The sequence below is a fragment of the Athene noctua genome, chromosome 7 (assembly GCF_965140245.1).
Source record: "Athene noctua chromosome 7, bAthNoc1.hap1.1, whole genome shotgun sequence".
Lineage (NCBI taxonomy): Eukaryota > Metazoa > Chordata > Aves > Strigiformes > Strigidae > Athene > Athene noctua.
Genome location: NC_134043.1, coordinates 26,043,576 through 26,068,680, shown reverse-complemented (window position 1 = coordinate 26,068,680; position 25,105 = coordinate 26,043,576). Strand labels below are relative to the sequence as shown.

Sequence of the window (25,105 nt, the reverse complement as noted above, 5' to 3'; positions counted from 1 at the left end):
GAAACAGTGCATAGAACCGTGAAGCCTAGATTTCTACTGCATCCCTATACACAAACAACAATTATCAGCCCTTTTTTTTCAGGTATCATACATTTCACCCACAGATTCACCTACTGCAATAACTTTTCAATAGTCTTTCAGTTACTCTATAAACTAAGGTTTGGTTAAGGTTGCTGCAGTCAAATTACTTAATCCTTCCGTCATCATTAGAGCCTTTATATCTACAGAACATTCACCTTGGGAAACACTTCTTTCAGGAGACTATTTTGACAATTAAAATGTAGTGGTTACAGAAAGCTAACCAGCACAGACCTCTAGTGAAGACCAAAACTGTTGGGGAAGGCAGCTGGTCTGCCAGTAACCTAATTGAAGAAGAGTTTGACCTTGACAAGATTCCGGTGTACCCTTGAGATAAGGAAGCTATGCTTAAAGCAAATAACTTTCAAGGAGCTGCTGACTACAGGATGAAGCAAGCAGGGAGGAAACTGATAAAGGTTATCCAATGAGAATGTTAAAAACAACTTTTTGACCAATTATATTGTAACACTCTGGCACCTGAAATATATAAAAATGCATGCTTTTAGTAATAAAAAAACCTAGCTGCTTGTTCACCCATGTGAGTGTGTGTGTGTTGCTTTGTCCATCTCTACACAGAGACTTGTCTTTGGAATCACACTCTGCTCCTAAACTTCAAGGCCGAGTAAATATCTTCAGCCCAAACTCAGCCCTTTCTGCATCCCTTGAGTACACCCCTTCTCCTATTAGTCAATATTGCTCTTACAGAAAGAAAAAAAACCATCGCAGATTAAAATCTGAAAAGCAGATGATTGCTGCTCTGGAAAATCTTTCTTTTTTTTTTTTTTTTTTTTTTTCTTTTTTTTTTTTCCTTCAAAGCCCCAATCTTTTACCCTTTACATACGGCTGAAAGACAATGGTCATTTGAAATCTGAATGCTCTCCTACTAGAAAGGTGACCACACAAGGCTAAATGCAGTAGGACTAAAAGCTTTCCTCCTTTTGTGTTTGCTGTGTGGGAAAAGAACCAAGGATTTATTGAAACAGCAATCTGACAAAGAGTAACCGAAAGAGATAACAGTTGATCATCCCTCCCCCCTAAAAGACCAAAACCAAAACTGAAACATTAGAAGATAAATCCTCATTTGAAATAGCAGACATTGCTAAATCCACTTCACATGGTGTATTAGCTACCATTTATATGATGGTCAGAAATGTCAAAAATCTCTCCTTTGTTCACAGTTTCATTGTTACTCTCCTTGGGCATCACTCCCTCTGTTTAATAGCCTAGGGTCAGGCCCCCATTTACTAAACTGCAAATTGTTAACCCTGTAATGTATTTACTTCTTTCTGCCTTCTCAGCACAATATTACTACCCATGCCCTGCAGAGAATATATAACGTATTACACTCTGCAGCATGACTTGCATACTTAGTCAATAAATAAATTATGAGTATTTATAAAGAACTTACCCATCAAACTGAATATACAACATATGATTTTATCATATTCAGCTGTACTTTCTAAAACCAGTGTTAGTTTTCCTCCTTTCTGTTGTACAATAGAATATAACTAGCCTTTTCAGAGTTTCATGAGGCATGAAAAACAAGAATCTTCCTTTCCAGCATGCCCCACAAAAAAGGCTGTCAGAATTGCAGTTTTTATGCTCACCTTTGTATGGGGACTCAGTTTTCTTAGGGAGATCCCCTGACAGTGGAATTGACAGTGGTTCTACACCCTGCAACAGCTCCACAGTAAGAAAAACCGCTGCTGCTCCATTCTAAAATATTCCTTATCAAAGACATCACAACTGCCCTGCCACCTGCTCAGTTCAGGGATTAAACAAAACAGGTTGGTCATGGGCTGCCTTCTATTGAATAGCCCAAATTAACCATGATTTTGATGAAAATGAATGACAATAAAGTTCCTACAAGGATGAATATCTGAACCCAGTTTTTTGGTTATTGCTGGCTTGAGTAGTCTGTTCATTTATCAATTACTTAGTCATGGACCTGCAAATTGGCAATGTCAAAGCTTTTGCTGACTGCTAATTCTCTTAGGTGATGTATATTGCACATGTAAGAAAGCTACATTAAAATGCCAGCATTATATACAGCACGACATTTTCCATCTCCCTTAAATGATTTATCATAGTCATGTTCACAGTCATTCAGCCTCCTGCGCCATAATTTATTGGGAAACTGTTCTATAATTGCTGGTATGACTTTGACAAGAATTATATGATGAGAAGATTTCAGTCGTTAACCATCTAGAAATATCAAGTGTTATCCTCACAGATGACAATGAAAACTACACTGACACTTCATCCCATCATATCACTTTCCATATCCATACATATTAGCCCTTCAGGAAGGGTGCTTTTCTCCTAGCTGCTATGAAGAGTCCAAGGAGGCAGCAAGACAGAATTTTCAAGCCCCCAACAGCCCCCCCACCAAAATCCCCTACCCCCTAGCTATCATTGCATTTGGGGGAAAGCCTATAAAAAAACAAAACATATACAAAGAATGCCAAAAGCAAGGAAATAAATTAGAAATACAGTTGTTATAGTAGATGCTACGATGAAGCTGGTTGATTTACTGTGACTATGTTAACAAAGGAAACATTCGTATTTTTATTTCCCTGGATGTAGTACAATTGCACCGCATGCTGTATGCACACCAGAGCTCAGTTTCACTTCATAAGAAATTGCCCATCCATTCATTCTCCTGGATATTTCTCTGCCTTTAACACTGAAAGCACTAAGGCCAAAAAATTAATGCCTCACCTTAGACTTTCCAGTCACATTTACATGCCTAAATATACTTGTTAAGCTTCATCACACATTATTGAATCCAAGAGAGCTCTGGATGCATCACACCATTGACCTCTTCAGCATAATTTTAAAATCATGCTTCATGTTTCAGTGACCAAATATGGACTTAAAGTTAAGCATCCATTTCATTATGATGACAGGTATACCTTGCTCTACCCTGTTGCTATGGTAACAGATATGGTAGCCATTAGACTTATGGTAAAATGTATTCCCAAAAGGTAATTTTTTTCATTCTCACTTGCCTGATCATACCAAACTACGTAATTACAAATAGAACTCAGAGGATATGCTCTTAGCTGAGCTCAGAAGCTCCTACAAGTCTTGCATTCACCTTCTTTGGGCTTAAATGAGGGAGAGGATAAAATATACTGATGCTTTAAACAAAAGATGTCAAAATTCTTCCTCCAGATGGAACTAATGAAAAATTAAGAGGAGATCATATGCTAACCAGAACTTAACTGAGTACAGCCATCCCAAATCCTGTACAGCATTAAAGGGAAAATTTATATCACCTGTAAGAACATCATTTTTGACTTCACTGAAAAGCAGTGGAAATTATTTTTAAAATTCCAGAGACATTTCCTATCTGTTATCAAACACACATCAGAATTCTTCTCCCAGTTTAACATTTTAAACATACCTTATGGTGAGACTATTTAAATTCATATCTGTAAACGTTACAGTTTTCACCAAAATTCTGAGTTTTCAAAATTTTTATAAATCAGGTAGAGAAAAAAAAACCCTACTGCAGCAGCTGAGAAAATAGTGTCACAGCTGGCATACAAGTAGCTGGAAAAATGTTATTAAGCTACAGTCATTCAAGTAAATAATTGTTTGCTGTGATTGCATTCAATTCTTTTCCTGCCTCTTTTCCTTGTCAAGCTGAAAAGAAACAAGTATTGCATTAATGAAAGTATTTTCACAATATTTAAAGTTGTAAACTTATTATATTCTTACGTTTTGTACATTTCTTTTTACACATGATGATGTTTAACTCAGAAGCTGATTAAGTGTTCAAGGTTTCCATGGATCAAAGTTTTAAAGTATACTTCTAATCAAATTTCAGTATCAACCTTTGCATTTGTAATTATATATGTAACAACCTATCTGAAATCCAGTGAGTAACTCTGATACTTTCTGAAGTGCTCCCACTGATGCTGGGGCCAGACCGTACACCCAGCCCTCAAAAAGACACAGGAATACCTAAGTTTTGAGGGGAAATAATACAGCCCTCATCTCAAAGGGATCCTGAAGAAAAGTATTACATGTATTACATGTATTACATCCACATATACAAGGGTCTCTTGAAAATAAAATCTAACATAACCGGACTAGTACTATATGATGTGGGACAATCAGTGTAAATTTTCAATAAACCAAATAATATTTAAAATGTTAGGTGCTTCCATAAAGGATGAACAGTATGGTATTTAAATTGAATTGAAATATCACCTTGCAAAAAGATAACACATCTCTGTAGTAGATTTACAAAAACAGATATTCATAAAGGACACAAAACAATTTGAAGTGACTATAGGTTCATGCTGCCAAAGAAACCACTTCCCAAAAGCCTTCAGAGTATGTTTCCTACTCCTCCATGTAATTATATCCCTCTTGTTCCAGTGCTACACATAGTGCCCACATTGCTTATGAATCTTTTCCAAACCACTTTAGAAAGTGGAAAAAAAATATATTTAAAAATCAACAGTTCTTGGCTATAGTGATATCATCCGGTGCTATAAACAAGTGAATTTAGAGTTACTGAGAACTAATGGCCCCATTACTGGAATAAATGAATCATTTCACCAGATGTTATAAACATCTACATCTTTTCCTTACCTGCCTCCTGTCCCTCTGAGATGACGATGAAGAGGAGGCACTTCTATGAGATGGAGTGGATGTTTTGTGAGCTGGAGATATACTCTTCTCCTCTGAACTCATCTTTGCAGCAAACCTGTAGTAATGATCTTGTGCTCTTATCACTCATGTACAAAAAGGCAAGGGATAGTCTTCTGCATCCTTCTGTTTCAGAGTTTATGGACAGCCAAAGATGAATTCAGTCTCAGCTGAACTGCACCTTAATAAAGAAAAATGTGAGAGAAAGAGTGAATGAATACACCCTCACTTCAAAATAGCTCTGCAGCAAAGAAATCTGTTGACAGTCACTATTTAATCAGAGCTCCCAGTTTTTACTTGCCCTACTAACAACTACCCGGTACAAACACAAATACATTGTTCTGCATTCTCACAGAAATGAAAGTGGTATTACATTATTTCAGAAACCCCTACAGAAAGGTTTAAGGAATTTACAGTAATTCTCAGGCAAAGTTTACAAATCCTTGACAAGGGATCATTATCCCATCTTGCGCAGTATCATAACATTATCAAACAACTCCTTAGGACTTCCCGTACAACATGAATACCACTGAACACCACATTATAATCAGTACTTCTTAAAAATCCTGCAGTTAGATTAAAGACTCTGCAAGCTGGTTTTTAAAAGCAGGTCCTTCTTTCAAAGATGGTAGCCTCACTGAAGGGGTAGACAATCCATTTTCATGAATCAGCACCTTTCAGATGGTGCAGAGCTCAACACACACTCATGTCTTACTCTCAAAGACTTCTGAAAGAAAATAGAAAATGTTTTGAACAGAAAACACTTTCAACCCGTGAAAGTTGGCCAGGGGCTATTAATCTTCTCATGTGGACCAAACCAATATATTTGTTGAATCCCAGGTACAAAAAATAATTTAAAAAAAAAAGTACTGATGAAGGCAGGAGCCACCCAGGGCCTAACTCAGATACTGTGGGCTGCCATGTTGATGCTCAGGTCTGTGCGTGCTCAGGTCTGGCAGTGGGGGGGCTGCGGGGGTGAGCGGCCTCTATGAGGGGAAGCCAGAGCTGCCCCAAGATGGACACAGACAGTTCCAGCCAGCTCCACAACAGCACCACTGCAGAGCAGAGCTGAACCTGTCAGTGAAAAGGTATTTAAGAAAGGGCAGAAAACACCATAAAGGCAGAGGAGGAAGAAGAAAACAAGTGAGAGCCAACCATATGAATACCACGGTCGAAGAAGCAGGGGGAGGAGAGGTGCCCCAGGCCCAGAGCAGAGACTGCCCTGCAGCCCGGGGATGGGGTAGATAGTCCTGAAAGAACTGTGGCCCATGGAGCAGCCATGCTGAGTAGCTTTTTCCCTGAAGGACTGCAGCCTGTGGGGAACCCACATCAGAGCAGGGGAAAAAATGTGAGGAGGTAGGAATGGCAAAAAAAATCTTCTATGTACTGAGCACAGCCACCACCCACCCCACGCCACTCAGGGCAGGGGGAGACTGAAGGTGTCAGGAATGAAGGAGTAAAGTTGAACCTGGGAAAAATGCAAGGAAAAGTGTTGTTTTAATGTCTTTCATTTCTCAATACTCAAATCTATTTTAATTGGCAATAAATTAATTTTCCCTAAGCTGAGTTTTGCCCGCAACAGTAATTGATAAGTAGTTTCCCTGTCTATCTCAACCCACAAGCTTTCTCATCCTATTTTCTCCCCCCATGCTGCTGAGGCAGGAGGAGTGAGCCGATGGGTGGACATTTGGCTGCTTGCCAGGGCTAACTCACCATAGTTGCAGGTGCCATTCCCTTTACTGTCTACTCAGCCACTGCTATGTTTATTACCTCTTTGCAAGTATTAGATGCTTTCTCTCACTTCTCTCCACCCAAACCTTTAATTTCCAACCAAGAACAGAAAAATAGATAGAGCAGCACAGAGGATATTTATGTCAATAATAGTCAAACAATACCTGTCAAACACTATCAAAATGTTGCAAGTACATCACCAGCACATCATGACAGTTCAGGAACCGTTATAGTTCTCAATGTTTAACAGATTACTTTGATCTTGCTTCAGCTAATAGATATTGTCTGATCTTCCATTAACCTTGGATATAATCATTGCCTGAATGATGTCGTCTGCTTGAAGTTAGCATCTACCATCTTCACCACCCCCTCTCTAATTTTGAAATGGTGCCCTTTCACGTACACTGTGATGACAGCACACCAAGGGTCAGCATAGCACAGCTAGCTTTAGATGGGTGCGGAGAAAGGTGCTGTCCTGCACCATGTTATATCAGGACAAAAATACATTAACTGACACTCAAACATGACTGCAAGCTCAAGAAATGATGACGTACTGAAGACAGAGCTCTAGCTTCTCCACTCAGAACAGATATCCATGCAAGAATATCATCCTGAACTCAGATACTCAGAGGTAGCTAAATAATTAATTACATTGTGACTTGCAGCCACCAGCTTCCAAATACTGCACCCTAACACACACCCTTCTTCTGGAGCTGAGATCTATGATGACTCATAACTGACAGACAGCTTTTTTGCTTGCTGTGCTATGGAAAGTGGAATGATTTCACTTTATTAGTTATCAGCACTTTACAAGTACAAATCTCATCCATATCTTACAGATGAGCTTCCATCTCCACCAAGGAGTCTCCCATAGAATTACAGATCCCACATAATACCCACAGAGCCCACACAGCATCTCAGTGGCATGGCTGGGAGGACATGGCTGTTCCACCATTGAAAGCTGCCCACATAGTCTGAACACCTTTTCAAATTCTCTGTTCTTTTCAGAATGACAAGTTCCTGCTAGAAGAAGCTTAAGAAGATGGGCTATGCTGGAGCTGCTAAGTGCCAGCTACAAGAAGACAGAGGTTGCAGGAAGAAAGAAACAAGCTGCATAGCACATTTGTTTCAGAACTTCATCGCAAAAACACAATAAATTTGCACCCAAAGAAAGGCTTATGCTTCTATCCTAGCATACCAGGGACTGCTGACCTAGTTTAATAGAATTTCTATATCTCACAAATGCTTCAGGCAAATTTTAACCAAAGAGGTGTTGTGAGAGACTGAAATGTCATATGCCTGTCTCAAAGCTTGCTTGTGTCTGTGCAAACCTCCAGGAGAAGCTGCTGCGGCCAGTGATTTGGTGTGGGGAATGCTGCCCAGAGAAATGGGAGTGTATTGAAGGATGCACCCCCCCACTTCTTGCGGTTGCATTGTCCGGACGCTTTACATAAGCCTCACAGGGGCAGACATGGACTGAGCTGGCCCCATCCTGGAGCCATTTGTGGCTCTTGTGTAGGCCAGACCCCATGCCTGCATTGCTGATGAATTGATAAGAGGCAAACGTTTCTACCCAGAAGCCAGATGCAACAAAACCTGTGGAACCAGAGGAAAAAAAAACTAAAGGCAAGCAGATATGCTGATCAGATCAGCTGGTACGATGAACTTAAAAAGGAAGCAGAAAATCTTGCTCTTTGTGCATCTACCATCGAAGCCTGATCTGTGTGCATCCACCACAGAAGAACTGAAGGCTGAGAACCAACGGGATGCCGCTGGATCCATGGTGGTGACTATTCTTGCCGCCCTATCCCATATCCTTGCTTTATTTCTGCCTTTTCCTTCTATTCTGTCCTATCGCTACCCCTCTTAATCTTTTTAATAATAAAAACCTATTTTGGGTACACTCTCTTGGGATCGTATCGAAACCTCCCCTGACTTTGGATCGGGGCAGGTGTACCAACAGTGACATCTCAAGGTCTCTGCAATTTTCATACAAATCAAAAATCAAATTACAAAAATTAGAATACAAAAATTATATCCCAGTTCACAAAGCTGTGCAGAACAGTTGAGTTATTTAGCAGCTAAAAGGACAAACTTTCAGTCACTTTCAGCTATGAGGTCACTGAAAATTTTTTAGCAGAGCAGCCTTTGTGCAAATGAAAACCAAACCCTTTTGAAAATATCTGATCTTAACTCAGTTGACTCATATGGAAAAATTCATATTTAAGTATTGGCACAGGAGGACAATGATCTGTCACTTCAAGTGTGTTTTTAAGGTTCTCGGGAAGTGTAGATGCTGTTGTAAGAAAGAAGCAGACACAATGCTAGCAACCAGTGCACAAGAAAAAACATTCTGCAAATAGTTGCCAGGTTTGAGATACTGTGGAGGGTGGGCTTTTTCTTCTGAAAGGTATTTAAAAAAATAAAATAGCGGCTTACACTTGAGCCAAACTACACAGTGGTCCTGTGGCATTCCCCAAGCATTAAGAGCTGAACCTTACAAACAACTTGCTCAAACCACACTTATTTATTGATAGCAGTCTCCCAAAAAAAATAAACCACCTCCCTTCACACTACAAAAAGCAAACATTTCTTCTTGCCCTATTTAACAACAACAATAACTTCAATACAAGATTACTATTACTTATACAAAGAAATTTCTGATAAATAGTTCAAGCTTAAGTGTCAAAAAAGGCAAGTGGGATATTTGAGAAAACCACGTAAGCACAACAAAAAATATGAATGCAAACTAGCAAGAGCTAGCACTGAACTTTTTGTTACTGTTCTTGCATACTAAATTTAGATTCTGTGTCTCTATATCCAATTTTGGCTTAAAATTTAGGTAACACATCTTTTTAGAGCATGTAGGAAGGAATAAATTTAGGGAAATTGATGTAAAGAGACAGCAGATTGAAGCAAACAATTATAAATCTAAGTTCTTGGTCAACAAGTTCAATTTACCAAAATTAATGCTTTCAAGACATTTTTCATGGGCTTTTTCCATCAGTTACTGGGAATTTTGCTACTGACTTCAGTGGGAACAGAAGCAAGCCATAGACCATGGTAGAATATTTCTAGAAAATAATCTAAAATCTATAAACACATTCAAAATTATCGGGGGGGGGGGGGGGGGGGGGAGGGGGGGGATGTCCCCCGAGTAATTGTGCATTTGTTCTGATACGGTTTCCTGACTGAGACCTCAACATCTGGCTCATTGTATGAGGCCAATTTTATCATCCCTTTATATCACAGAAAATATGTCTTCAACCTTAAAGTATCTTAATTTATTTCTGTCAGACAACACAGAAAGAATGGCATTATTTGGCATAAACGAGGGGAATGATATAGGCCATTGGTTATTAATTGCTGCTTATCCAAATATCATTGACCTGTAGGCTGTATTTTGCATCACACCAACTAAAATCCCTCATGAATGCTCAAAACCACCTGTCAGTTTAGGATGCTAAATTGATTCATCCCATCAAATGTGATCACGCATTGGCTTGCCTGAAAAGCTGCTTTGCCATGAGTTTCCAAGGCAGAAAATATATTCATTGCTTCCAGCATACAAGAAGAGATAGACTTCCCGGAACACGAAAACCAGACACTACAGAGAGATTTTGGTCATCACGAGCATCGGTGGCCCAGCTGGGAGTTTTGTCTTCAACTTTTTTCATTGCCATCTCAACTATTTTGGATTTAAATTATCACTTGTAATTTAGTAATCATAAAAATTATTTACTGGATCTTCAGTACATTCTCTAAGTTACTTACCTTTTTGGTTTTTTAATGTAAGATGATGCATATAGAAAGGTCTGTCCAAAGTCAAGGAGAGAGTGTCTTGTAAGCAGAACATGCAGTGAGGTCATTTAACTCTGATGCATATAGAATAAAACCATGTGCCATGATTGTAAGATCCTCCAGGTGAGGTAAAACAACTATATCTAATCCTATTCATAAAGGAATACAAAATTACTGTACAGAAACTACAGTAAGAAATTATTTAAGAAATATACTAAAGATTCTTTACCAAGTAGTTAAGAAATACTTTATTCTTTCTTAAATATGTGGCATTGAATACTTCTTTCATAGGTGAGAACTATTCCACCCCATTCTTACAGTTCACCCCTGCTGTTTCTTTTTCAAGCTAGGCTTTGACATCAAGGTGGGGTTTTCCCAATATCGTTTTTGTGCTTGATCTCAATTCTTACAGCTTGTCCAGGCCTGAAGAAAAAAGTGGAAACCTAGTAACTCCCTCTTCTCCACGCTTTCTGTACTTCAATCTCAGATTTGAACACCTTTTATACACAATTATTTTTTCCTTGTTTATTCTAAATTCGTTAGTGTTGCAATTTAGGGTTTTTTCCCCTGGTGTTTTATATCAAGTATTAAATAAGTCTCAAAAACAAAGTCATTCTTCATTTCCTTTCCATCCACAAAGGGTTACAGTCTCTTTTAATCCTTTTCTGTCTAAATAAATAAATAAATGAAAAATAAAGCATGTAATTTTCCTATCAGAAACCACTGGTTTTTACACCAGAGGTATTATGTTAACCCAGAAATCCTGCCTTCTATTATCTGAAACAAAAATTATTTCAGATGCATCAAAACATGACCAATTCAGTACCAAGATATAGACTGTTTATTTTTTATATCAATGTTACACTAAATAGTTTGAAAGACAAGGAAGCACTGAGAGCTACTTACCCATTTCTCATCACTTTCTATCCCAGGTTACAATAATACATTTGATTCAACATCTCTTAAAAGTATTTCCTGGGAATTCTATAGACTGGACTATTCAGTAGTATAAAAATACTGAAGACAACACTGACTCTCCATATAAAAATTTATTACTCTTTATTTTCTTCACTGAACAAACTACATTATATCTGGAGGTACACAGATTGTCATTATTTGAAATTTAATTTTAAAATTTAATACTTTTACGTTACTGGCTAAAATTTAAAATAAAAATATATATTTTAAAAAGTGAGCAATGGAATGGAGAAAGACTGTTTTTATTGGGGTAAAAATGCACAAGAAATGAAATGAGACAATACACCAGGGAGTAAACTGAGTAAAGATGGGAAACACAAGCTGTATAAACTGCACAAAATAAATGGGTGACACAGAGGAGAGAAGCAGCCTGTGGAAATTAATATTATCAGTATCAGAGGCATGGATATTGTGGCTATCTCACTTCATGAGCCACCACCGTACAGCAAGTCCCTTGACACTGGTTAGGGATTCTCTTGTCTTCTCCCAAAATCTGAAAATGTTCCACGAAGCTTGAGCAACTGCACAAACTGCAGTGTGGTTCGTGAAAAAGCTATAGTGGAAGTGATGAAAACGTACAAATACATGACTTGCATAAATTCAGAGTTATAAATCAGCCTGCATGTCATACAACAGATAAATGTAAGTTCTCACAGGTAACTCCAAATGGAGTCTGGATTCAAATAACAGATTTCTGTGATAAATGTTACGTTGTTTCTCACTCTGAGTCTTTTCTGCAAGAATGCCCAGAATGCTTTATAGACTGTTTAATAGCTTGTGCAGTATTGGAGTAATTTGAGAAGACTATTTAGGGTGCAGAACTGGATCCCTAGACATAAATGAACCAAAAATATGCGACTGTCACTGGCATTATTTCAAGCAAAGTATCTTCACACTGATCTATCAATACAGGGTTGTTTTTCATTTGGGAGGGAGGAGGTGTTCTGTGGTGCTCTGGTGGCTGTATAACATGGTCATTCGATATCTGAGCACTCAGTGGAGGTCAACCTTTTTTCTCACATTATGAAAAATATGTAACTCTCTGTTCCCTCCTTTACTGCTGACCTTCCATGCAGGAAAATCATAACCACGCTTTTGCTACTGTACATGAATGTTGCAAACACAAGAACATAATGGAAATAAAACATCTCAGTGCAGTAGCAGTGCTGCGGTGATTTAACACACCACTTACGGGAAATAAGCAATTTGAGCAATTTGTCTTTTTTTTTTTTTTTTTTTTTTTTGTCTTGTGGTTCGTTTGGTGTTTTTTAATAAACAAGTGAACCAATCCCTGTGCAGCTGCTATCTGAGAATCAGCCACATCATTTTAACAGCACACCAAATTTTTAGGATAAGGCTTTAATCAATTCATTATAAGATTTGTTATATTTGCAGTTTCTGTCAGAAATAATAAAGGGCCAACTCCAGATTCAGGAAAATTATGGATGTTTTGCATGTTGACAATGGGGAATAAAAATTGAGCAACATTTTTTCTTTTAATTCAACTCCAGTTAGTCCCATCAGGAAAATCAAATTTCCCACATTTGTCTAGCCCAGTTTTAACAGCACAATTGCTCCAGTAATAACTTCCAAGACAATATTTAGTCATCAAAAATCACATGTCCTAGACCACTGACCAGTGAATTTTAAATCCTAGATAGATACCAAAACATCACTGTTGATCTAAGGGGACAACAGGAAAACAGACAAATCTTACTAACACTAAATGATTTTTAAGGGGAAGATATTAGAATTCATATGACCATTGCTCCTTTCAAGTATTTCAAAAGCTGCCTATTCAAGGTTCAGATAACAAACGTACGTGTCTAATTGCAGGCATTCATAACACTGGCATATACAAATTCTCATTCTGGTACTATATACAGCAATACATACAGTGCCTAAACACTGCCATAAATTACTCTATCCCATATTCAGAAGGATTTAGAACCTGGCTGTAGGTAGGAAATAAGTCAAGTCCAGCATTACCCCTAGAGAGAAGCTCTGATACAGACCAAACTGCTGCACCTGGTCAGCACAATTTGCAGTTTCCATGATCATAAAATCATTTAGGTTGGAAAAAACCTTTAAGATATTGTCTAAAGACCTTTAACCGTATGCAACACTACAGGCTTAGAGAAGAGTGGCTGTAAAGTTGCCTGGTGGAAAAGGACCTGCGAGTGTTGGTCAAGAGTCAGCTGAATATGAGCAGGCAGTGTGACCAGGTGGCCAAGAAGGCCAACAGCATCCTGACTTGTGTCAGAAATAGTGTGGCCAGCAGGACTCGGGAAGGGATCGTCCCCCTGTGCTCGGCACTGGTGAGGCCAGACCCCAAATACTGTGTTCAGTTTTGGGCCCCTCACTACAAGACAGATATTGAGCTGCTGGATCATGTCCAAAGAAGGGCAATGAAGCTGGTGAAGAGTCTAGAGAAAAAGTCCTATGAGGAGCAGCTGAGGGAACTGGGGTTGTTTAGTCCAGACAAAAGGAGGCTCAGGGAAGACCTTATCGCTCCATCAAACTGCCTGAAAGGAGGTTGAAGCGAGGTGGGTGTCAGTCTCTTTTCCCAAGTAACAAGTGATAGGATGATAGTAAATGGCCTCAAGTTGAGTCAGGCGAGGTTTAGATTGGATATTAGGAAAAATGTCTTCACCAAAAGGGTTGTCAAGCATTGGAACAGGCTGCCCAGGGAAGTGGTTGAGTCACCGTCCCTGGAGGTATTTAAAATATATGTAGACGTGGCACCTAGGGACATGGTTTAGTAGTGGACCTGGCAGTGTTAGGTTTATGGTTGGACTTGATAATCTTAAAGGTTTTTTCCAACCAAAATGATTCTGTGATCATGTAAATTGCAAATTGCACTGACCAAGTGCAGCAGCGATGATGACCTGCCCGAGATCGTGGTATTGACCAGCAGCCTCTCCAGTGTGGGTGATCGGGGGATGTATTCATCAACCACTCCTACAACCACCTCCCACAACCACTCCACTGCTGGGCTTCAACAATACTCTGAGATCCCGTCTTTGCTTGCAAAGCTGACAGAGTGGTTTGATGTGGGCACTCACCTCCTTCACCTCATTGATTACTTTGCTAATTTAGCTAGATATGTAACTAGACATACATTGTAGCAATTCAACCACTAAACACCATAAAAAACCCCAAAGCCTTGCTATTTTATGTCTTATTTCACATGATGATAGACAAAAGTAGTACTTATCCATTTTACACATGCAATTTCCTGTAAACTCTTGCAAGATTAGATAATTAATTGGCTAAGACACAATGTCACTAAGAGCAAAGACTAAACCTATTACACTATTCTTACTTAGGCTACCACTTCTCCTTGACTGATAGTCAATAATGCAGCAAAAGTAATGGGGAAAAAAAATATTTCTTAGATGTCATGTTTTATAGCCCTACAATTGACAGCCTCCCATAAGCATTTGTTGGAAGAGTTATCAAATAAATTGAAATTAATTAACATGGTGTTTCCCAAAACAATAACTAAGTTGATGAAATGCAGTGGTTTTTAAAGGCCTTAGGCTTGGGTTAAGGGGTACGGGGGGGGGGGGGGGGGGGGGGGAGCAGGCAATATTGTGGGGTTTTTGCTTTTAAGAACGTCTACTTCTGTACATAGTCTCTACAGCTTAAACAGCATATTCCACAAGAGAGACTGAGACACTCTTATTTTCATATCATCCTTAACACAAGATACTGACCCCCAATAATTTATACCTGCTATTATTTCTTTAATGGTGAGGTATCTTTATTTTTTTTTTTTTTCCCTGAGTGGCTAGTCCAAGTATGGCTCAGTAATATAAAAAGTAAAAACAATATTTTAAAAAGTTACTTGTGTAGGCATATATCTCTGTAAAACACAAAATTATGACAGACTTCATCAAATACATGGATGAGGTCAAAAAACAGATAATCAGATTCAGACAAGAAGCAATCAGTACAACATCTGCTTTTCCTATTTTCTGCTTGCCTACACGACTAAGCAGAGTTTTCCACTCTTCCAGAAGCCCCAAAGCATACATGGTAATTAGTGGAGTTCCAGTATGTCCAAACCTTCAGTTTAGATAATAATTTCAAAATAAGCCCTCAACTCATTTGCAGTCTGAGGATTGCCTCGATAGCTGAAGTGACCCTAGGATATCCATCAGGATGCCTTTGGATTTTCATTAGGATGTCTTTGTTGTTCTGTGTTCCTCAGGCTATCACAGTAATAGAATACTATTGATTTGCATGGAAATTTTTTACACACTACAGAGGCAGCATATCAACACGTTTGTATGCATTTGTAACAGACTGCTGTGAGCAGAGGGTTAAGCATATAGACATATTTACAAATACATAAATACAAATACACAATATATACCCATTAAACATTAAACATGAAAAAGTAACTGGTGTACATCATCATCCTTTCTAGACTAACATAAGTCTAGGACACTTTTTTTTTAAAAAACAACAACAACAAAAAAACCCAACATACACTATTCCATTCCTGCATCCCTGTTTTAAACTGAAAACATTGCTGGGGGATTTTTGTTTCCATCAAATTTTTTTTCAAATAACAGTTTTTAATTCTTGAAAAAAAATAATTGAAAATTGTAATCAAAACTCAGGAAATGCTTTAAAGAATAAAAAATTTCCATGTAGCCTGATTATTTTTAATAAGAAAAACCCTCACAATTTTCAACAAGCTCTTTAAAAAAGAGAAACAAGGGGTTTTTTTCTTATATTAATAATGATTTTTTTCTTTACCAATGGGCAACTTGAACAAAGGAAAAATAGATTAGAAGCCTAAAGACTCTTAAATTGCTTTTTAATTAGAGTCTCAACTGGACAATGTTCTAAAGCAAAGAACCTAATTTCCCTGATAAAAGCATTCCAAAATGTTTATAGAAAAATGGAATTAATCCTCCAGGGCACAGGAGCCTAAAAGGTACTTGTGGCCCATGAAATCCATGTCTGGCTGCATTTTACTGCCCTTCTTTAATTAATCTATCTCTTGTTTCCCTGCATGTTTTAATTCCACTACTACATAAACATTACATTTTTGCTATACATTTCAAATATAACAAGTAAAATTTTGATTCAGAGTAAATTAAGGACTACTTATTTTATTGATCGTGAATTTTGAACGGAATTACCATGAAATAGTAGGGAGGATGTCATTGAAAAAATCAGTGCTGTCTCAATATAAATGTAATGTATTTATGGGAACAAATGCAAGACCGCAGTTGATGGAGTTTGCTCAGGTCACAGAGAACAGAGATGGGAGACACAAAACTGGTAGATTAGTCAGAGCTTCCACCAAACCTATTTTTTGGGTTGCCAAATGGTTCCACATCCAGGAACAAAAAATAGGATGCAGTTTTATTCTTGGAAGCGATTAGCTTGACAAACAGAAGTGTCATGGTGGATTCACAGCTGCAAAGGATAATATAGTTAATAGTTTATATATAATCTCGGAAATATTAAGAAGGAATAGGGAGGCTGTATTACCTCCGTGGCTGCTACTAAATCACTGTGTCCAGTTCTGCTGCCAACATTTCAAAGACATTCACAAATGGGTTCAAGAGAGAACCATGAGCATGACGACAAGATTGAAAAACATCACTACTAATAAAAGATTTATAGAGGTCAATCTATTTAGTTTCTCAAAGAAAAAACTGAAGGGTCACTGGATGACAGTCTATAGATCACTACATGGGGGTGAAGGAATTTATTATTAGGATTCTTCTCAAAGGTATAACAAAATCTAATGGGATAAAAAGAGAAATATATGTGGATTAGAAATAGGCACAGATTTATAATGGTGAAGATAAATAAACATGATAAAATACACTGAGGATTACAATAGGTGTTTGTAATGCTATGAGAAGACATTTTCAGATTAAGATTGGAATTTTTAACTATGCTTTTTTTAATATATTCCAAAGCTCAGCCATCACTGCTGATTTGGAAGTAGGAATTCATTCAGGCCAGTCTAATGGCCTATTTCATGGTAAGACTCCAGGCTCTCCCTTCCCAGAGTTGAAACCAACCAACGAACAAAAAAAATCAAATCAACCAAGAAAAAGAGGAATAAACTAAAAGGAATAACATTTTTTTTTTCTTAATCCTGATCTTTGATGCACCCCATTAATCTCTCCACCTTTGGTTCTCCAATTTTATCCTCACTTGTCACTAGGCATTTATAAAGCCTGATCTTTTGTATGGAACAATGTTAAATGTTCTTCAAGTTTAGAGAAATATATATTCTGATCACTGCTGTTATTTGTTTTTCTTAGTGCTTTAAAGAAATCTGTCTTACTGACACATATGTTTAAATCATAAGTTTCCATGAAAGAGCAGGAGCATGTCATAAAGTCATTTTTTAAATCTCATTACTATCGGAATTTCTTTGCACCTCAATAAATGATGGCTTCATTAAAAAGATAGAAAAGAAAAATAGACTACTATTGCTCATGTCAAAAAAATGCCAAAAATCTCTCCAGCACTTTACAAAAACATTAGGAATCACAAGCAAGGCTGAAAAGACCATGAGATGGAATAACCGCTTTTGAAGTTCCTGCAAAGTCTAAGATACGCTGACTGGAATTAAACTGAGCACAAGAATGGGCAAGTTGCTCAAAAGTAGTTTCCTGACAGAGCCCATCAGTAACAAAAAACCAACAACAACCCAAAAAAACCCCTCTTCTCCTAATACACAGCTGGTTATTTCTTGACTCTATTCCATGAGTGAAATACATACTATTTCCTATCATCACACTAAACACTCAATGCTAAGTCCTACACCATCAATAGTTAGATATGCTTAGTTCTTCCTACTTTTGAAATACTAATGAATTAACATTCAGCTGCACTGACAAAAAACAGTGTAAAAACACTCAAAAGTAACATTCATGTGCCATAAAAGGAACTCTTTACTTCCAATACTACTAATAATTTCAGATGGAATTACACTATGCTAAATTGCCTCCACCTGTGCATGAAGCACGATCTAATACAAGAACAGAAATGCCCTCAGGCACCTTGCAGAGAAAAAAAAATACCGAAGTAGTCATAGAATATTCTCATCATGGAAAAGATGTGTGTTCTCCATTAGTCACTGATTTCCAAAAGACATTATAGACAAAAACTACTCCTCATATGTATTGATTTTTATACATAAACAGATTATAAAACCAGAAGAGACTACTATGATCATCTAACATAAAAAGGGCCAAGGGAATTTTCCAGCTTAGTTCCTGTTTGAAATAAACCATATAATTTAGCAAATCAACCAACACCAATGCAAAAGCATTCAGTGGCCTGAAGCAACCACAAATCCTAGGAAGGTTCTTGTAAAAATTAATTTCCCTGCATTATTAAGAATGTGCATGCTATTTCTCCTTTAAATATCTCTAACCTCAAACCTAGCCAAGGGCTCTTGTTAAACCTTTGTCTACTACATGGAAGAGTTCTCTTCAAATGCAAAATTTGCTAGTGCACAAATACACTGTATTTAGTATTGATACAAGACTTTAGGCATCTAATGTCAGTTTTCACAACTTAAAGATTTTTATAAAGTTTCATAGATTTTAGAGAAGAATAGGCATGAAGAATTGACACATATTCTACAGTCAGATGCACAGAAAGGTCAGTATTTAGTTAATTAAGACGAGGGCTGAAAGGTTGCACAATGGTAAGGTAACTTCCTTAATTCCCACAGCAATGCACTTGTTTATACACTTGTAGACTTCAGCATTCTGCTTAATCACATTGCACACTGTACCAGACATGACGTGCTTCAACGGTATACTGGTTAGAGGTATGTTTGAGCAATTATCCCAATCACAGATTGATTTCACAATAGTCAATCACTTACATACTCGTAATAAACCACGCTACACTTTTTCATCAGATTTACGCAAAACTGATGTAAGCTATGCAGGGCACTGGTTCCCAAAGATACGCTCCTTGCGAGGTTACGTAAGCTTCTCATATTATAGCAAAAAGTCTGAGGGATGAAGGAAGGATCAAACTATAAGACCACACCAAAAAAAAGCCTTTGTTCACAATACTTGTACATCTATTATTTCACAATACAGCAAACATGCTAGCTGGCAAGTAGTTACCTTCCACTATATTTTTGTGTGCTGGGAAACAATAACCCTTCCCTCCTAACATCAAATATTGCTGTTCTCTTTGAACATAATATACTGAAATTTTACTTACTCTTCCACATAATTAGGCACAGGACACATTTAGTAACTTTTGGCATTTTATAGAAAGCACCAAGGTTAGTAATGCCCAACTGAGAATCCTGTTTCATCTCTCCCTAAAAACTACCTGCCTTTTAACACTTCAATAACTGATGATCATTATTGCATGACCTGCTGCATTAGCACCACTTTCAAGATGTGAAATTAGTTTTTATCTACCTGACACACAATAAACCACAACATGTACAACGGCAGTGAAGAATAAGACTGAAAGACTTAGATGGAGCTATGCAATCTGGAAATAGGGTGTATCAAGCCCAGTCAATCAACTGAAACATTCGTTAGTTTTACACCAGCCCGAGAGAGGATGGCTATTGCTGGTGATCAACATTCACACTCATGAATATGGCCAAAAACCATATGAATAACCTATGATAACCACCACAGAAGACTTGTAGGGATAACAGAGCAGCAGAAACACAAATCCCTAACATGCCACTATAGATTACTAACACCTTAGCCTTCTACTACAAATTCGTATTTCCCTACTGTTTGCAACCTTGCATCACCCCAGATTCCCATGATTACTGTATCCTGCAGACTCATCCTTGTTAAAGCTCAACCTCTTTGCCCTCACTCCAGTATTTTTCACTCTTCCTCTCCCTCATCCTTTGACCACAAAGCAGACACTATCTCCCTACAGACCCAGTTTCATGACCGTGTCAGATTGCTTTACCTCCTTCTTTGTTCATGCTTCTCTCATAAATTGCGCACAATAATGATTCTTTTATTTCATCTTTCCTTTTCTAATCCAAGCTCTATACATGCCCTGCTTCTTTATGTTACACAGCATTGCCTAGAAGGACAGCTAACAGCAACAAATTCTTTAGAAATAATTTAAAACATATTGTGTATTTGCAAAAAACTGCTCTTCATAGGAAAGGCCACAACTGCAGATTCCAATTATAAGAAAAAAAAATAAACAGAGAGAACCTACAATTTGAATTAAAAGGCTTGAACGTCTGTGTCCTGCCACTTTGTAATAGACAGGCCTTTCAAGGGCCAAGATACGAGAAATTTTTTCTTCAGCTTGATCTGAACAAAAATTGAATGGCATAACAAGCAAAAGATCTCTTATTTCAACACTACTAAACCTGTGGTACACTATCATTTTATCACAAACTATTTTTCTTTGCAAAACAATTTGTAATGAAGGGCTTAAAGTTACACCAGCAACAACATCAGCACACAGTGGTTTTCAGCTGTACTTCTCAAAAACAGTTTAAGAAGAGGTTTAATTTTATCATGGAGTCAGGTCAGTCACAGCAGATGCAGAGTTTGCAAGTTGCAATCAATTCTCACAAAGTCCTCATTAATGATCTGAAATAGTCCCATTCAAGCTATAACTGGCAAGTGGCTGCCAAATATGCACAACACTGTCATTGTGCTTTAGCAGAATATTTACTAGGAACTAATGCATTTTCTTTTGTGCTCAAATGCAAAATTCCCAAACTGATCTCAAGAGAAAATTCTAAATTGCCTAATTTCAATACAGCTTTAAAGAGAACCAGAATAATGCTTCAGTTTCACTAGTAAGAAACAAATCCAGTTTTTGACAAATTACATTATGTTTTAGGGTTGCATCTAAATTGCTAATGTTGTCACCAAGTAATTATTACCTAATGTCATCAACAAATCAGTAACCACATATATTTATCAAAATTTAATACATATTCTTAATTAAAAACACCACACAAATACAGTATCTCATATTCAGTTCCAAATTTTTGAAACTTTGATTTAGCAGTCTATTAACATAATAAAAGATTTTTTTTTAAGGAAATATAATAATTTCAAAAACTTAACAGATTATACAGGAAATTAAATTTCTTCATTTTAATTTAATTTTTTTGAACTTTTGACGTCATGCTATATTTACAAGGTACTTACATATTTTTCATTCTTAACTACATTGATAAGAAAAAAACCCACACCAGTTTTAGAAGCCCTCTGATTATTTAAAGTGAATTTAAAACTATTTTTAAATAGGTAACACAAAATGATAAATTGGTCTTCTATCTGTGACTGCCACATTTTCACATTTTACATTTGTAGAAATATACATCATTAGAGAGGCACCTTCTGGAGCAGCTCAGAATAACAGTGAGGTAGACTAAGTGCAAAACCTGGAGCAAGCTTTGACACACATCACAGAACTTGGAAGGTGAAAAATTGAAATTTATTTTAAAGTAAGATGAGAGAGAAGGCAAATGGATGGGGGGGGGGGGGGGGGGAATGTTTCCTTCTTTTCCTGAGCAAGTGAAAGTGCCCCAAGTTCATCAGCTGCTAACCAAGTATGAGCAGCCAAATGTGAGGTTCAATTGTGAAAGCAACACTCAAGCATTTTGCTGTCCGATATGCATTAACATCAAAGCGATTAGCAAACACCACAACTGAAAAGGTCAAAAGGCAAATCCAACATCTGGCCTGCTCTGGCCAAAGGGGGTGACTCAGCTACAATGACAGCACATAGTAAGAGCGGGATCCAAAATCTAGTGGTGACAGAATTGCTACACTAGTGCAGAAAACTGCTGAAGTTAAATACAGCTGAAAGAGGCTCTTCTGCAGTCTTGACCAGTTCCACACTGGTCAGCTGGACAGGATGAATCATCAGTCACAAGCACAGAGTGATGACTTTTCATGAATAGTGACCTTGCTTAATGCATAAAGGAAATCTACAATTTCTTTCTCCAATACATTCACTTATAAGTAACATCAGTTAAGGATTAATTTAGATTTGAGTTCTGTCTGAACTCAAATAACCAAAAACTTCATGTCATCTAAAATAACATCTTGCACCCTGATGATTATAGACATGAATGAAATAATAGAAAGCCTTGATTGTTCAACCTCTTTTGTTGTTTCCTGTTTTAAAAGACAGTTAATGTTATATCATATGCATGAAGAGGTCTAAAAAGTCACATAATATCCCAGTGAACTACATGGGGATTTTACTAACTTAGAAAACATAATATTTCATGCACGTGAAGTAACACAAGCTTGACCAAGAGTAACTAAATTACAGTGCAGGCCTAAACATGTTGCCTTTTTGGCTCATGGAAAGATCAACATGCAGGAAAAAGCTTGAAAAAGAAAACCAAAAAAAAGTTGGAATTGTTCCTGCCTTGTGCTACTGCAACTATTCAAAAAGGCTGCTTTTTTTGGAGTGTTGCAATGAAAGTACTATCATCTCTTTATCAAAAAACTGGGAATAGGAGTGGAAAGTTAGTTATAATTATATATTATAAATTAATAGAATTTTTCACTGTCAGAACCAGGATTTCTCATGGTTTCTCATAATAAAATTTCTACACACACACCCACACACCCCCCCCCTTACAAAAAAGAAAAAAAGCACTACAAATACTTTTAAAATATTGGAATATTTTATTAAGGTTAAAAGTTGAAATGAAATATGTTTTAGTGCTCTTGAGTTTTTGACTGATTAACTGTTAACTTACAGTCTCCTCATCTGTACAGTAACTATCCAGAAGACCACTTACAAAAATGAGCATTTCAGTAAAAATGTTTTCCGCAAACACCCACACTGCCCTGAACAGAATAAAAGAGGGACTCTTCTATGCTCACATCCTGTCTGACATCAGTCCCAGATAAGGTGCAAGTGTTGGTATTGTTTCACCACGGTGTGTAAATTCCCATATGTCGTTTGCTTTGCATTGTACATGGCCCATAAAACAATTTTCTTCCAATCCTTTTATTACTAACTTATTTTATCATATCTGAAATAGAAATCAGAATAGCAAAATGATTCTTATGTACAACTAACTAAATGAAACCTCACCAAAATACAGACTGTTTTCCATCTAGTTATGAGTAGGATGATCAACCAACCAGGATGCTGCCCAAAGTCTCTTACAGTTCACTCCACCCAGAGAGTCTCAAAATCCCAGAGGGACTGGAAGATTAAGTACCAGTATCAGATGTTCGCAGGGATGGTAACATCTTCACTTGTTTAGGCTATCCCTGCCTCTGATGGCAATGGCACACCTGTGTTTTCTGCATGGCATCAGACAAGTTATAATGAGGGTTCATATGAAGTATTCCCCTGTCTATCCAGGACAGTAATTCTAATGGGTACTTAGAAATTTTTGCTGTTATTAGTTACACTTTGTCAACACTTAGGAGTTGGATTAGCAACACAACTTTTCTATATGAGTGGCCTTTGGACTTGGCCCACAAACGTGCCCTGTAAAGGAAATCAAGTTCACTTCCAAAAGGTAATTCAGAGGAGTCTATTTTTTAAATTTAACTTGATGAGTAATTTACAAAACCCAAATCCAGAGCAAACTGTACAATATCTCACCTTTGTTTCAAAAACAAGCAAGCAAAACCATCCAATCTAAATTCAGTAAGCAGCAAATAACCATAAATTAGACCTCTGCATTAAGAGCGGTGAGCAACTGCAAACCAAGCTGTATCTGCAGATACAACTAAGTCAGTATGACTTTGCAGTATTTTAACCTTCCTTAGTAATTCCTGAGATTCGGGGCAGTCTACTTGAGAAGAATGGTCCTCAAGATTTGGTCATGGGTTTGTAATGAAAAGATACACTGAGAAGTATTTGAGAAGTACAAAATTTTTAAGTACTGGAAAAAGAACCAAAAGGCGATAATTGAATTAGCATGCATCTACTGTCTCAAATAGTCTGAATTAAATGCTTGCTGAGCTACATACACAACAGTACCCAAAGACCTGGCTGTAAAAGTGTCAAGCACTCACAGCACCAACCAGCTTGCAGGGTTTTGTCCTAAACATAGAGTACAGCCATAACAGTTTTCTCAGGTTTGCAGCAATCCATCAGAAAGTGTTAACAGGACCATATAAGGCAGCAGCTTCGCACTCAAGGCCACAAATTCCTAGCAACAATGTGAAACATTTTCAGTTTGTGTTAATAGAGAGAGAAGTGGGGAAAAAAAAAAAAAATTAAAAATGACCCTAAACAACTACTGAAAACATGTCATTAAAAGAATGCCGTCCCATAAGTTTATCCAGGGCTGATACACATCTGGTTTCAAAATGATCAGTTATATCATTGATACTTGTGCTTCCCCGGTCTGAATAACATCCCACTACCTAGCTTCTCAGGTACACAGAGAGGCTCTACATCGCACATATCTATAATTTAGCAGTTCCTCATCTTCAAAAAGTGTCTCATTACCAACAAAACGATTTTTTTTTTTTTTTATTCTCCCTCCAGTTTCTTCTGCTTGCTTTTCCTCCAGTACCTCTGTCTCAATCCTCCCATAATGTTTCACAAGTGACAGCGCAAGACCATTGCACTCCACATCCATCCCTTGCTTTCTGGAGTACATCCTGGTATACGGTTCTTTCATTTATTGTCCACTACCTACCTAGTCTCCACTGAAAGGATACACATACAACTGAACCAACATACATATATATATATATACATATACACACACACGTTGTGCTACAGGAGTTATTACTTATATTGCAATGGGCTTCAACTGAAAAAAAAATTACTTTTAAGGTATGATCAATTAAAGGTTAAGAATCTGTGCAACTAGTGTGTTCCAAAAAATAAAACTGAC

General features: G+C 37.5%; 1 protein-coding gene across 5 annotated transcripts in view; it reads right to left on the bottom strand.

Annotated features, from left to right (window-relative positions):
- OSBPL6 (oxysterol binding protein like 6) overlaps nucleotides 1-25,105 on the bottom strand; it is a 105,423-nt gene that overhangs the window by 51,282 nt on the left and 29,036 nt on the right. For all 5 annotated transcript variants that reach the window (XM_074911571.1, XM_074911574.1, XM_074911572.1 and 2 more), the window contains exon 2: nucleotides 4,687-4,924. In XM_074911571.1, coding sequence (XP_074767672.1) covers nucleotides 4,687-4,788 — 102 coding nt within the window. In that variant the 5' untranslated portion in view covers nucleotides 4,789-4,924. The remainder of the gene's footprint in view (nucleotides 1-4,686; nucleotides 4,925-25,105) is intronic.